This window comes from Scatophagus argus, chromosome 17 (genome assembly GCF_020382885.2).
Source record: "Scatophagus argus isolate fScaArg1 chromosome 17, fScaArg1.pri, whole genome shotgun sequence".
Taxonomy (NCBI): Eukaryota; Metazoa; Chordata; class Actinopteri; family Scatophagidae; genus Scatophagus; species Scatophagus argus.
Window position 1 is genome coordinate 6,364,258 of NC_058509.1, and position 14,207 is coordinate 6,378,464.

The 14,207-nt window shown below is 39.3% G+C and overlaps 1 protein-coding gene across 1 annotated transcript; it reads left to right on the forward strand.

Annotated features, from left to right (window-relative positions):
• The first annotated feature begins 1,566 nt into the window (after nucleotides 1-1,566).
• Nucleotides 1,567-13,923, forward strand: spaca4l (sperm acrosome associated 4 like). The gene is made up of 3 exons (XM_046416917.1): nucleotides 1,567-1,718; nucleotides 9,970-10,080; nucleotides 11,735-13,923. The coding sequence occupies exons 1-3, from the start codon at nucleotides 1,667-1,669 to the stop codon at nucleotides 11,962-11,964; spliced, it is 393 nt and encodes a 130-aa protein (XP_046272873.1). The 5' UTR covers nucleotides 1,567-1,666; the 3' UTR covers nucleotides 11,965-13,923.
• The last annotated feature ends 284 nt before the right edge of the window (nucleotides 13,924-14,207 follow it).

A 14,207-nucleotide genomic window follows, 5' to 3' on the forward strand; every position in this document is an offset into this window, starting at 1 on the left:
TGGCACACTCCCACAGAAAACACAGAGGAAAGACCCACTTAGATAAGACGGACATGTTTAAACTGGAACCTCCTGAATCCTGTAGTCCACCTCTTTTCTTTGAACATCAAGATGCTGCCACAGTTTTCTTTCTTTTTTCTTCTTTTACTATACTGACTCAAGAACTGATTCGTGAATTAAATGTCTACTCTTGCAGAAAGAGAACTATCGCTTTACACCAGACGAACTGACCCTTTGAGTGTCCCACCGGCCACGTTAAGTGTATGTTAAGTGAAGCCCTCTGCAGGAGCATCTTTAACCTGCTGTCTTACCAGGAGCTTGTAGGGATGGAGGAGTCATATACTGTGTGTGTGTTCAGATGTGTGTGTTCAGATGTATGTATGTGTTGGAGACAGCTTCAGGCCACGACTGTATGAAACTGTTTGAGGTCTGTTGACTGAGCTGAAGGTGTGGTGACTAACTGAACCAGGAGGGCAAATAGTAATTAACTAAAGATGATCAGTTCAGTCAATGTAGCTGTCAATTTTTCTTTTTTTAAATAAAAAGTTAAAGAAAGAGAGTATTATGTATTTATTTCTCAATGAGAATTTCATAAAATTTTATATGAATCTTAACTTGTAAATGTTTTTTTTTTCTTCGTAATCCCAGTTCAGGTGGTCTCATGTGGATCTATACTTTTCTCTAGGTTCAACATTTTTCTTTTTGCATCTTGTCTTTTAACATTTTACTGAAAAAGAATTTTCGGACTTTCATATATTTTGAAAGATTTATTTGGTATAAACAGGAGAGGCTTGTCAAACCCTAAAGGCATGTTTTATTCATCAGTTTATCTGGAAATTTTGGAGTAACCAAACTCTGGTCTTCACTGAACAGCAATGGGCTCAATATGCAAATTAGTGAGATGCAATGAAGCACATTAGACTCTTCATAAAGTCACACTTGAGCCACAGAAACACACGATCCCCAAAGGCGCTGTGGTATGGGCACTACTGTGGAAATATTAAATCAGTAAAAGCCCTGCATTTAACTTCCCTGTTAAGTAAAAATACATACAGGTGTTATCTGCAAAAGGTACCAAAGGAGTCACAAGCCAGAAGGTTGGAAATCTTTAATTATTTGACGTATTCAATACGTTTTTCTGAGTTGTTTGTTTTCAAGATAAAATCTTAAAAATAACGACTAACTAGCAGTCAAATTGATGTAAAGGAGTAAAAAGTACAACATTTGCCTGAATGGAAAGACTCAATAGGAGTAAATACATAAATGTTCGACTGTACTACTGATTAAAGTGACTTAAAAGTTCTTAAAGGCACAAATCAAGCACAAATCAAAACACTGACTATACATTCATATAGGCATGCAATAATGACAAACAATGAGTTCAACCAAACAACATCACCAAACGGACACCTAAAAGCACAAATTGCCTGCTGGGAGGCGACATCCATCAACCAGTGAGTCACACAGGTGGGACAGTTTGAAATAAAATAACTGGGTGGATGTCCCAGAGGACGTCCTCTGATTGGATAACGGTGACGTTTGGGATGGGAGGTGGAAGATTATAAATGCAGCGATGGGAAAAAAGCTCGCCGTTTGTTCAAAGTTATAACGGTCCGAACCTCTTGTCCTCACCGTCGGCTCTGAAAGCTCGTCCCTGCGCTCCAAGATGAACAGAATTATTCTCCAGCTCTTTGCAGTCGGATTCTGCTTTGCAGTCGGTAAGAAGCTACACTAAATAACCACTTGAGAAAAATAATATGCATGTTGCACTTGTGACTGAGGCTCATTTTAGAGAGGTACAAAAATAAATAAATAACCTCCGTTTTTCTGCTTGAGGTGCGTCGTGTCTTCGTTTTATTTAGGTTAGTTGTCCCTAAACATATCACGGCAGTGTCTGCAATGTTCAGAAGTCTTATGCAAGTTTCAGATGATTAGATTAATTTCTGTGGAGCTTCTTATGTTTTCCCATTTTGATTTGTATTTGGAGAAAAGATACTCAACATTGAAGTACCTGGCAACACAAATCAGAAGCTGAACATGTTTTGTTGGAGTGAAGTAATAATTTACTTTGGATGGGGATTTGAGAAGTGTGTGTTGTGTTGATCTCTGTGCTAGAGGGTGCAGGGCTGTTAGACAGGGTGTGTTCACTTTTTGAGCCAGTGGTGTGTTCACACCATTTTAGGGGCAGACAGGCAAGATGTGGGCACCCTTGTGACAAATTTGACCCAGCAATGAACCAGTGCATTCAAACAAAGGTACATCAAGTTGTAGGCAAGTACAGCATATGCACAAAACTGGTACTCTGTGATTTCAGATTGTCGTCTCATAATGTAAGATAATATCTTTTCCTGGTTTTGTCTGTTTTGGTTGAGCTCAGTTGACTGTTTAAGGTGAGATAACAATGAACAGTGGAGTCTTCATGAAAGGTCATCCAAAGTGATTTGAGATAGCTAAAATAGGCTAGGTTTGCTAAAAGTAGCCTAACTGAAAAACAGGGGAAACGGTTAGCTAAAGGTAATGGATTAACTGTTGGCCTGAAAGTCATTGGCAAACGGGTGAAACAGTTAGTTAAAGGTTAACAGTTAGCCCAAAGTTGTTGACAAATGGGTGAAAGGGTTAAGCTTAAAGAAATTTACAAACCATTGAAATGGTTAGCAAAAGTAATGTATGACCTGTTGAAATTACTATCTAAAAGTAGTGTGAACATTTGAAGATAAGTCCAACAGATCTATTAATCTATTAGCCAACTGACAGAGAATTAATTGTTTTTATAATTGGCTAACTTTGGTTTTCAAGCAGTTTTCTTTATCATACCTCACAGAAAACTAAATATTTTTGGAATTTTGGACTATTGGTTGGATAAAACAAGAAATTTGAAGACACTGCTATACTTTGGTAATTTATCGTGCATTTTTCACTATTTTATGACATTTTATGCAAAGAGTAGGCTAACTGATGAACCAAGAAAATAACAGACAGAGTAACTGCTAATGGAAGAAAACATGCAGGACTCTGAAGAGACAGATGCACCTCACAAGATTGTTTTCCACAGATGAATCAAAGTAGGCTTGCTGCAGACTATCCCAGGCTTTATTCTAATGCTGTTATTACAGGTTGGGGTGAGGCACTGGGGTTGTGGTACGAAGATTTTTTTTTTCTTTTTTTCTAGGCATTATTAAAAGACTGAATCATGTCCCAACCTGCCAGCTATTGCATGAGAAATTCCTCACCCTGCAACAGTTTGAGGCTTTGCCTGGGTCTCAAATTGCACTTCTGCAGAGGGTCTGCAGACTCGGTGCACTACTCTTCTACCATTGTGTTTTGATCCCCTCATCTCTGTTTCTGTCTCCTGTTTCAAACCACACCCTTTGTAGTGGGAACTATGGAACTCCCATCCTGGCTGCTTTTTTGTTGTTTTTGTTTGTTTGTTTGTTTGTTTTAATACTTTCAGGTGATAGCCTCAAGCCTTTACTAGTTGTTTGTGACACAGGGGTGATTCACAAATACTGAGGTTTCACGTCTCCCTGTAGCCTACAAGTGGAGGGATGAAATACATGTGTGGACTCTGAGGAAAAGTTGATGATTTCAGATGGTGGTCTGGTTGGTTTTTGAAGTCAATATGTTACAGGCTACTGAGAGGTTTCCCCAAGCAGCAGCTGCCAGGAAAATAGACAAAAATACTTCTGTAATCCAGATGTCGGCAAGTTTCTTAAACTGGGAGGAGAAAGTCTAGAGAGGCCGTTAACTGGCAAAATAAATGGAAATGGAAATGGAAGTGATGTTAAATTGGCATTAGCTGCATTTTGAGATGTTTAACCTTATTGCATTTTGCTGGATTTACCAAAAAACAAACTTGTCCTGCTGCAGTCTTACAGAGAATGTGATCTTTCCATCGCAAAGATGTTGTTAACTACTGTAAGTAAATCCAATCATTGGTTCAAGATATTTCTAGCTACTCTCAAGTAAGAAAACGCTTTGCCTGCAGCACTTCCAAACTGACACCAGTATTAACGTTCACCTAAACAGAGAGTTTCCAGTTTCTTTTTTTCCTCAAACAAGTTTCAAGTTTTGTTCTATTAATCTGTAAAAATGAATTCAGAAGGGGACAAGATACTTCTCTCATCAGTCTGGCTGCTCCCATCCTTCAAAGATGTCATCTTTGTGAGCCCTAATCCAATTTATATCCGAATGCAAACCAAGATTATTTACACAGCACAGCAGACCTGCCTGGATGTGTTTGTGTTCACCTTCTGTGAGGTTGTAGTGTGTATAGATGATGCTTATCTCTATCCAAAGGAAGCTTTGATGACAGTGTTTGCATATTTACACTCGCTGTACTTTTTATAAACTTGTCTGCATGTTTGTCTCACAACACGGCGTCTTATTTCTGAGGACAGTGGGTTTCGTGTTGTAGCACATGACTCAAATTGAGTTTAATTTCAGCCTGCGTTATTCATGGTTTTTCCTCCCAGCTGTTCCCCACAGTGAGCCAAGGCAGAACAGTACAAAGCTTTCAAAAACCAAGCTTTTTGCTGTTTCTGCTGGTCATGGTGCACTGTTGTTGAGTTAATGATGTGATGTTTGGAACTTGGAACAGCCGTCGTTTTAACTGGAGACAAACTATTTTAAGAACTTGTGCAGCAAGGGTGCCCTCAGGTGGAAATTTTGGCGACTGAATCCTCCCAAAGTCCCGATTACAGGGAAGATAGCACGTCCAATACGACATCAGAGCTGTCAATCTTCTGTGTTCACTCTGTATAACCCGAACCCAATCCTCTTTATCACATTAAACTGAAGGGCTGATGCAGTGATCTGTAGTTGTAGTGATAGAGCCGTAGGGGGCAGTATAAGATTGTCTGTGAGGGTGATTATCAGTGCTGTGCCACACCTCAGAGCTCAAACGGGTTCCCAGCCATCAAACCGGAGGCTGATTTTAGGCAGAATAACTCACTGTAGTATTCAGATGTTATCATCAAGTCACTCTAAAAAAGGGTTGTGCTCTTGTAGCTTAACTTGTGTCATTATTTGAAATGCACTATGTTTTAATTTGAGATTTCATGTTTACTAGTTTTTATTTATTTTTACAAATTTAAGCCTGTGCCTCCTTTTGAATTTGTGTAGATACACACAACAGTGATACAAAGTCAAAACACAGACACACAAAACAGATTTAATCCCTAAATGGAATATAAACACAATAAAGAAAGTACATAATCTGTTTATAGATCAGAAAACATTTTCCCCCACATTTCCTTTTCACAAAGGTAAAGTGTGGGATGTAACATGAGGTACCTGCCCTGTTTTTTCTTTCTTCAAGTAAAATAATACATAAATTAATCTACATTTTTTTACTTAGTTATTGCTTTGCAGATTAAGATTTTATGATCTTGAAAGTCATTACACGTAATTATAAATTGAAACAATTATGAATTGAAACAACTTCCGACTGACTTCCCAACCGGTTGTGTTCATCAAGGGGCTGTGGCTGTTGATTTTTTTGGAGATGCTCTTAATATCTTTTCATCCAGAGGCTGTTCTTTAGAAGTGCTGCTGTGCAGAGAATCTGTCGCAATCTATCAGGTGAGGACGCGACCAATTACATGTTGTGACACTTTCTGCTGCCGTGAACGAACAGCCTGCTGTAACCAAACATCATTAGGTTGACTGTTCCCATGTGACTCCCCCCCTCCTTCCTGACTCCCTTCTACTCTCCTCACCCCCGATGGTGAATTTTCATGCTGTGATGCTCATAAAAGTCTTGAGATTTGTTGTGTGTAAATACTTGTGGGTGTCCTGCTGTTTTGTTATGGATGGAGTGACTCAGTGTCTTGGAGGATCAGGTCAGACTGGATTTCAGATGCCTCCCAGACAGCAGCAGAACAAAAAGGTGACATGTCAGTCAGCATTTCAGAGCGATTAAGTGTCAACAGGTGTGGCAACGCTGATTTTCCAATTTATTTAACCTGTCATTTACCTAAAGAATTGTGCTGACATTTTATTGTGTTGCTAAAATGCAGCGTTGTGAAAGCAGTGGGTCAGATATTTCCGGAGGTTTACCGCCAGCTAAAGACATATTTTGTGCTTCCTAGATGAAATCTTTGTTTTAAATCTCTGCTATCTTTTCTATTCGTGTTAATGAGATTACAGCTTAGCAGAAGCAAAGAGAGGCCATGAGAATTGCCAAAATATTAGCTCTACTTGAACTCAGGTGTAACCGAAACCAGCGTGACAGGGTGTGTGCCATCAGTGTACAAAGGTGTGGGTGTGTCGTCACTGAAATCAGGCTGGCTATTGTTACCATTTAACTTTTATTTTGACACTTCCCACAATCTATACATTTTTATGTAAGTTTTTGTACATGTGCATGTATGTTTTTATCATGTGACCTATTTATTTATTTCTCTAACATAAAGGACGGTTTTGTCCCACATTGCAATGCATGCTGGGGGATCTGTTCACTTGTAAAAAATGTTGAGTGATCGATGACTCAGGTCGGCAAACATCAGAACAATGTGGCAGTAAATCTTTAGAGAGAAACATCAGTTTTCCATGTCAAATATTTAATCTGCTTTAGACTGCTTTACGTTTTTCTAAATGTAGTTTGTATTTGTCAGACCACATGTTGACTGTTGCTCCACACTAACCTGTGAGATTATTCATTATTTCTGAAAGAGCAAATAAAACATTGTTCTTCCTATTCCTACTAAAATTTTTATTCATAAACAATAAAATGTGCCATTGATCCATTCACTACACACTACACCTTTATAGTAGTTTAGATATGACTCCATTTTTTTTAATGAATCCCTTTTGATCCTTCAATTTGTATTACTGTTAAGGTTTTTAGAATTTACTATCATGTTGTAATTACCACTTGTGGCCACAGTGGCCACTGCACAGCAGAATGTTTCTCAATGTTCGCTTTAAAGTTATTTTATGTCCTTGAAGATTTAAGATTTAAACCTTTACTGTCACATACCCAAGTTGCTCCTTTTTGTTATTATTGTTGTTATCATAAAAGAGAAATATTTAGCTTTAAATAGGTGAAAACAGTGGTTCCCCTTAACTACTCCCTGCTCAGAATACTTTGTTTGATTGCATCATGTCCCTGTAATCCTGAAATTGAGCTGTGCAGTGCATCAATTCAATTGAATTCAATTTATTTATATAGCACCTTGTACAATCAAAATTGTCTCTAGATGCTTTACAGAGACCCAGAGCCTGAACCCCTGAGCAAGCAGACAATCGCAAGGAAAAACTCCCTTTTAACAGAAAGAAACCTTCAGCAGGACCCGGTTTGCAAGGGAGAACTGTCCTGCTGATAGTCAGCTGGGTAAAGGGGGGGAAGAAGAGGTAGACAAGACAGAGAGGATGAGAGAGAGAGAGAGAGAGAGAGAGAGGGAAAGAAACATACAAGCAATGAACATCATAAATTACAAAGGATAAGCGTGACAGGTTGTTATAAGTGGAATTCTGAAGACTATGTATTGTATGTATTTTTTTTTTAGCTGATATGTTGTTTAAGTTAGTTAGAAGTAACATCACAGAACTGGGATTCTCTTTAAAATCACCACATGATCTTTACCCACACAGTAAACAGACTATTTTAAAGACGCATTTCTAACTAATTTGCTGTGATAGAACAGAATGTACAAGTAAAGTTAAGGTCAAATAGAACAAACACCACACTTCACTCACTCTGTTTTTTTTTGTTTTTTGTGTGTTTTGTAAGTACTTAAGTGTGTACTTTCTGTAAAAACCCCAGTCACGGAGCACTGACTTTAGAAGTGGATCGACAGGTTCCGAGCTACATAGTTTCATCAAAGTTCTGTCCTCACGCACAGTCTCTCCCCTCCTCTCTCCAGCTCAGTCTCACACGTCACAGGTACTTTTGTAACTATAGTTCGGTAGTAACAGATAAGGTTCACAGTGGCTTATCAGGTGTGCTGAAGTGCCTCCACTCATCCTGAGAGAATTTTATTTACTAGATGGTCTTTCTTCCAGCTGTGCAGCCGAGTGGAGATTTTCAACTCCAGTGTGACTTCATAAATGTTTGCTGAGCGTCTGCACCTCAGGCTTCGCCAGGTCATTATAATGCTGTTTCAAAAAAAAGAAAAGAAAAGAGCAGTTCAACTGTTTTATCTACAGTATCCCTTTCATGCCGCAACACCCACTGGGTTGGTTTTATTTACATTTCGTTCATTTGTATTGACAACATTTTCTTACAGTCCCTTAAACTCCATAGTAACTTTATGTCTGCTTAGATACACAAGTGACACGCTTCTAATGTTAAAATGTTATTTAGTCAGCCATCTCGTTAACATTTGGGGACAGATTTAAAAAAGAAAAACAAAGCAGAATTGAAGCGGCAGAGGTTGAGAGATCTCAACTATTTGTCCCCAGTGTGGTCACATTGTTTTAGGTGTGTGATTCCTGGAGGCCACTTTCATACAGTCCAATGAAAAGAGAGAAATGACGCACAGGTCCATACAACGTGAAACAAAACGTGGGCAGTGGTGAAACAGTTCCAGGAACAGCTGAGGAAAACAAAAACTTTGTTTTTTTTTATGTGACATACTGGTTCCCACCTCATCATTCCTAAATGATAAATGAAGACTGATGGCGGTATGCACATCCGCATAATTAGCTGTTACTGTCACCCGTGTCAAAAAACACAATTTCATAAATTTAAAGCTACATGAAGTTAAACAAGTAAACCACTTAGTATGTACTTGTACTTAACTTTATACCTTCAGTTTTTTAAATTTCTGATCAACATTTAGGGCTTGTAAACGGAGTAAACAGTTGCCGGTTTTTCAGAACTGACAAAGAACCTCCAGAGCCATTAAAGAGGTGATGCAGACATTTTCACAGATCTCCATTGGCTCTATTTTTTGTGTAAAATCAGTGGAGTTACCCATTTTTAAACTCTGGACGTGTGTTCGTTTGGCTTAATTTCTTCTCCCCCCAAGCCCCCCCCACCCTTCTTTTTTTTAAATTTGTTGATATGCCACACCTTTATCACAACAGGTCGCTCTGAATTCGTGAGGTTAAATCGTGCAAACTGCGTCTGCAGTTATTTCCGTGTCGGGAAGCTAATCACACACGCAAGTAAAACTGGCTCAGGTTTTATAGCTGAAAATCTCATTTATTTTCGGTTTCACATTTTTCTGTCTGAGCACAAACATATCAGTTCAGTTTGGATAAAGAAAAACTTCTTAAATAAATAACAGAAATCGAAGACTGAATTGAAACTGTTTTCATGACAAAGTTCAGCGTAGGAGGTCTGAAGTGATTAGGAGGGTAGGAGAGCAACTTTGGATGGATAGACGCCAGACACACTATGTGGACAAAAGTATCGGGACACCTGACCATCACACCAACAGGGACTTTAATGTCATCGAATTCTAGACAGTTTAGCAGCTATAACAACGTCCACTCTTCTGGGAAGGCTTTCCACAACATTCTGGAGTGTTTCTGTGGGATTTTTCGTCCATTCATGCAGTAGAGTGTTTGTGAGGTCAAACACTGATTTGTCATGTGTGTAAAGTATAGAAGTGGCAGTAGTAGAATGATCATATCAAAGTGCAAAACGTAATTATTTTAAGTAAATGTAACATTTTAAAATAATGTGTAAAAATGTTTTGAGGCAAGACTGAATCAGAAAAGACAACATCGAGGTGCTGCTAAGAGCTTCGTTATCTCAACCTCTTAAACACTTCTGTCCATTGTGTGGTTGTGTTATCACAGTCGGGCATCTTCTTAAACCTTTTCTGAATGTCAGACTGCATCATCTGCGTGGTTGAGAAACTCAGTCTCACTTCTCAGAAAAGCCTTTCATTTTATTCCAACTTGAAAAGATGTTTTGTACTCTTAATTATAGCCTGTTGCAAACCTGATTGTTCTAATTCTACTATTTTTCCTCCCCCCCTACTCCTCCCTTCCCCTCCAACTCTCTGCTGATACCAGGTCAAGCTCTGCAGTGCTACAAATGTAAACTTGGTCTCTGGGACCTGTGCCTAACAACTAAAGTAACATGTGAAAGTGGAGAACAATGCTTCAGTGGTGTCGGAACAGCAGGTAAGGAGCTCAAAAGCTAAAAATCTCACTGGACTACATTCTCCAAAACAAAGTTGTCATCAGCACTCACTCACACCCAGCCGGCTGCATTTTCAAAAAACATAGCTATGTAACGGCAGGAAAGGAGCACAAATTGGCCCTTATGACAAACCTTTTACACTTCTGCGCTGCCCTCAGATGTGGCTGGAGGTTTTTACGTTTTCAGGTTTTAAGTTTTAAGCCAGGTAAGTTTTCAAAGGCTGGAGGGAATTTCCTCATATTTGGCAAAGACACTCGGCTCAAGAACGAACCGATGAATTTGGTGGTCAAAGATTACCATGAAACCACGTACGCCCCTCCCACTCTTGTGAATGTGACATCCACAGGAATGCTTTGAGAGGGTTTAACATCAGCTATATTCTCCCAACATATGACCAGAAAATGTGTCAATTATGTGTCGAAACAATCTCAGCACTGCTGTAATTGGGGATAATTTTGTTTATTTTCCCTGTGTAGGCCAGTGGGCCGTAAAAATTCTTCCAACCGAATTCCCTCCATTTCCAAGGGTTTGTAGTTGTGTGTAGCGGGTTACAAAACCCACTTGACCCCAGAGCCAATCCACACCGCCCAACCGACAAAAAGTGTGGGTGATGATCCTGCTGCTCTTTCACTTGTGTCTTCCTCTCCTGCCCACAGTATCAGGAGTATCTGGGCTGAATAGCAGCAAAACAACCATACAATAGGGGTAACACTACATTAAACACTTAGAACTCTGTCTCAGTCTTTTTCATTCATTAACCTACTTGGATTGTAGGTTCACCACCAACACAAAACACTTCCCTATAGGCTGACCCAAACTCGCCCAACCTGCTGGTCAACTGGTCAACACACACTTATCTTGCCTTTTTTTTTAATCATTGTTGCAGATCTGCCTCACCATTCAAAGATAACCTATTGGGGTGTTTTTGAAATGGTGATTGTGATCACTTGCGTCCAACTTCACCACAAGCTGATTCGACTCCTTTAGCTAGTTGGCGTTCAGATTTTCTTCCAAAAAGACACTCATTCATTATATCATGACAGTCTGTTTACAAGTTGTATTTTAAGATTTGCCAGGCTAATACACAGTAAATATACACTCTGCCAAGGTCAACTTGAAATTACTTTTGGAGACATTTTCCTTAAGGATCATCGCAGAGTGTGTGTGCTCGTTTCTGTGAATTTACCACAAATTGCAGGCAGCCATCATTTTATTACAAATCCATCATAGTCAACATAAAAAAAATCTAAATTATGTGTTCATCTTGAAGACCTTATTCCTCTGTACCACAAAGCTCTGTTGTTTTCAACAACCATTAGGGATGCAATTTCACAGCAAGACGTGCTCTTCGTTGTGAGTTTATTTTAAGTCAATCCTATATACATCAACTATTAAATATGTACCTGAAAATAGCTCTCTAAAAAGAGCACAATTTACTCCTGTCCGAGTTGCTATAATCCACAGTTCCAAGTTGACTTGAGTTGAGTTGAGACTTTTCACCAAAACTTGCCTAACAAGATCTTCTCACTGCCACAACAACATGAAAAGTATGAGCTCACCGACCAACCATTTCAGTCGGGCACAGTGAACAATAGATGTTGATGGTGACTGTGTGTGTTTGTTGTGGCCCTGCAGCCAGCTTTGTGGATGTCAAGATGAAGGGCTGTCTAGCAGTGGCCGAGTGCAACCAGACCAAGGAAGTGAACTTCCCCTCCAGTGACTCCAACTCCACCGTCTACAAGATGATGAAGACGTGCTGCAACACCGACCTGTGCAACACCGCACCCGGTCTGCCCGGCACCTCCGGGCTGAGCCTGGCCGTGGCCACCTTCACGGCTCTGTTTGTGACCAAGGTCCTGGTTTGACGGGATATGCAGTAGATGAAATAAAGTTCACACAGACATAAAACACACACACACACACACACACTCATACTCATGGGTCGTGTCTCCTATCTTTGCTTTTGATTTCAGACAAGTGTGCATATCAGTTAAAGTTAAATTCCCTCTTCTGTTCAATGTGTCCCAGCCCTCATTTCAAAATGAGATATTAAAATGTTCTGTCGCTTAACTAGGCAGTATAAAGTACAGATTCAGGGCCGTGTGTGCCATTTGCATGAATCACATGTTGGGCAATAATTTGATGTGGTGGGTAAATTCATCATGCATCATCATGGGATGAGTCCATCATTAAGAAAAATGTGCTTATTCACTTTCGGTGTCAGAGTCCAATCAGTGGATTGATGTCACTCTAATTTGTGCCAGGTAAATCTGAAGCTACAGCCTGTAGCTTGTTGGCTTAGCTTAGCATAAAGACCGGAAACGGGAAACCAGCCTCGTTCTGTCTGAGGGTAAGAAGAAAAAATTGTCTACCAACACCTCCAAAGCTCATTGATTGAACACTTCATAGCTTGTCTGTTTTATCTGTACAGATGTAAAAACAAGTTGTTTGTGAGCTTTAAAGGTGTTGGTAAGCATATAGGTTTACTGTCAGACTGAGCCAGTTTAGCTGCTTCGCTCAGTTTTCAGTCTTTATGCTAAGCTAATGACTCCTGGCTGTTGTTTCCTTTACACACGGGACAGTCATGTTGTTCCTCTTATTAACTCTGTGCAGGAAGAGGAATAAGCATACTCTTAAAATATTGAACCATCCCTTTAATTTATTGCCTTAGGCCCACATTTTACAGCCATTATATTCAAATGCCAATATATAGATTTCCAAGCTTCTCTGAACATTTGCTGCCTTTTGATTTGTGTTTACTTTATTAACATGTGGCAACATAATGTAAATTGTCTCTTGCTTTATGTCTGGTATTGTCTGTGAAAACATTTCTTTTTATTTCGCTGATAATATCCTTTTTTTGACCCAAGCAGCTCCATATATTCTGTTGTTGTTCCGTTTTATTTTTTATAATTGTGTTGAATCCACACTGCACATTGCTGACAAAACTGTGGGATAAAAGCTATTGATTATCTCGCTGGTATGTGAAGGGAGAAGGAAGTTAAACTGATCATGTTGATTGCAGATATTAAATGTAATTGAGATGCAGTAATTTGAAATTTGTCAGAGCCAAATTGACACCATTGCTTTCCAAAAAAAAAAGAGGGAAATATGTAGGTCTGCCTGAAATTGGTTTGTGAAATTGCATCAAATTTTCTACATTTTCTACAGATTTGTCAATAAATATCCAAACAGGGAAGAAAATACTTCTGTGTGGTGTTCCTGGTTTGATTTGGATTCTGCTGTCCTCTTGTCCCTTGGTTGTGTGCACTCCAGACTGGTTTTTCCGGTTTCAGTCCTCACAGTACTGATACCGCTGCTGCTACTGGTATGAGGTTCAGCCTTTGGCATAAAACTGAAATATTTGGTGTGAGAGAAAATTGCAGGTCTTAAAATTAAACCGTACAGACAAATTGAAGTCATAGGCTTGATAACTCAAGTGGGAAATCTATCAAATTAAGTGTGAGTGAAGTATGAATCCACATCTTCAGTTTTCTAACACAAACTGAATGTTTCTGTCAATTTTCTGAATCCAATTTTACTGTTTTTTTTTTTAATTCATATCTTCCCTTCAGTAGAGGATTATGAGGCTCTTCTTTTTCTGCATCATGGTTTATTTTTCAAACTCGCCACATTAATACGCTTGGACCTGAAACTGCTGGTTTGTTCATTGATTGGTTGATTGTCAGACTCTGATAATTTCTGTCATTCAGGCTAAAATGACGAAGGAAGTTTTGGCGTTTTTCTGTGTTATAAACGATAGTAAACTGAATATTTCTGGTTTTTCACTGTTGGTCAAATAAAGCTATGAATGGGTTCTGGAATAGACATGTTTCATTTTTCCTGATGTTTTTTAAGATAGTGATGAAACTAAAATAACACACACTACGGGCCAATGAAGCTTGAATCTGTGACGAAAGACTTTTTAAAGACAGGCTTGGACATTTTGTTCCAGTAATTAGGCAACCCATCTCTTGGCATCTCTCTTCTTCAATTTCAGCAACCGTTCTTCTGAAGTTTCAATGAAGACAATAGACCAGAAAACCCCCGCCCCACCCCACCCCACACACACACACACACACACACTTTGTCCCCTCCCATCACCTGT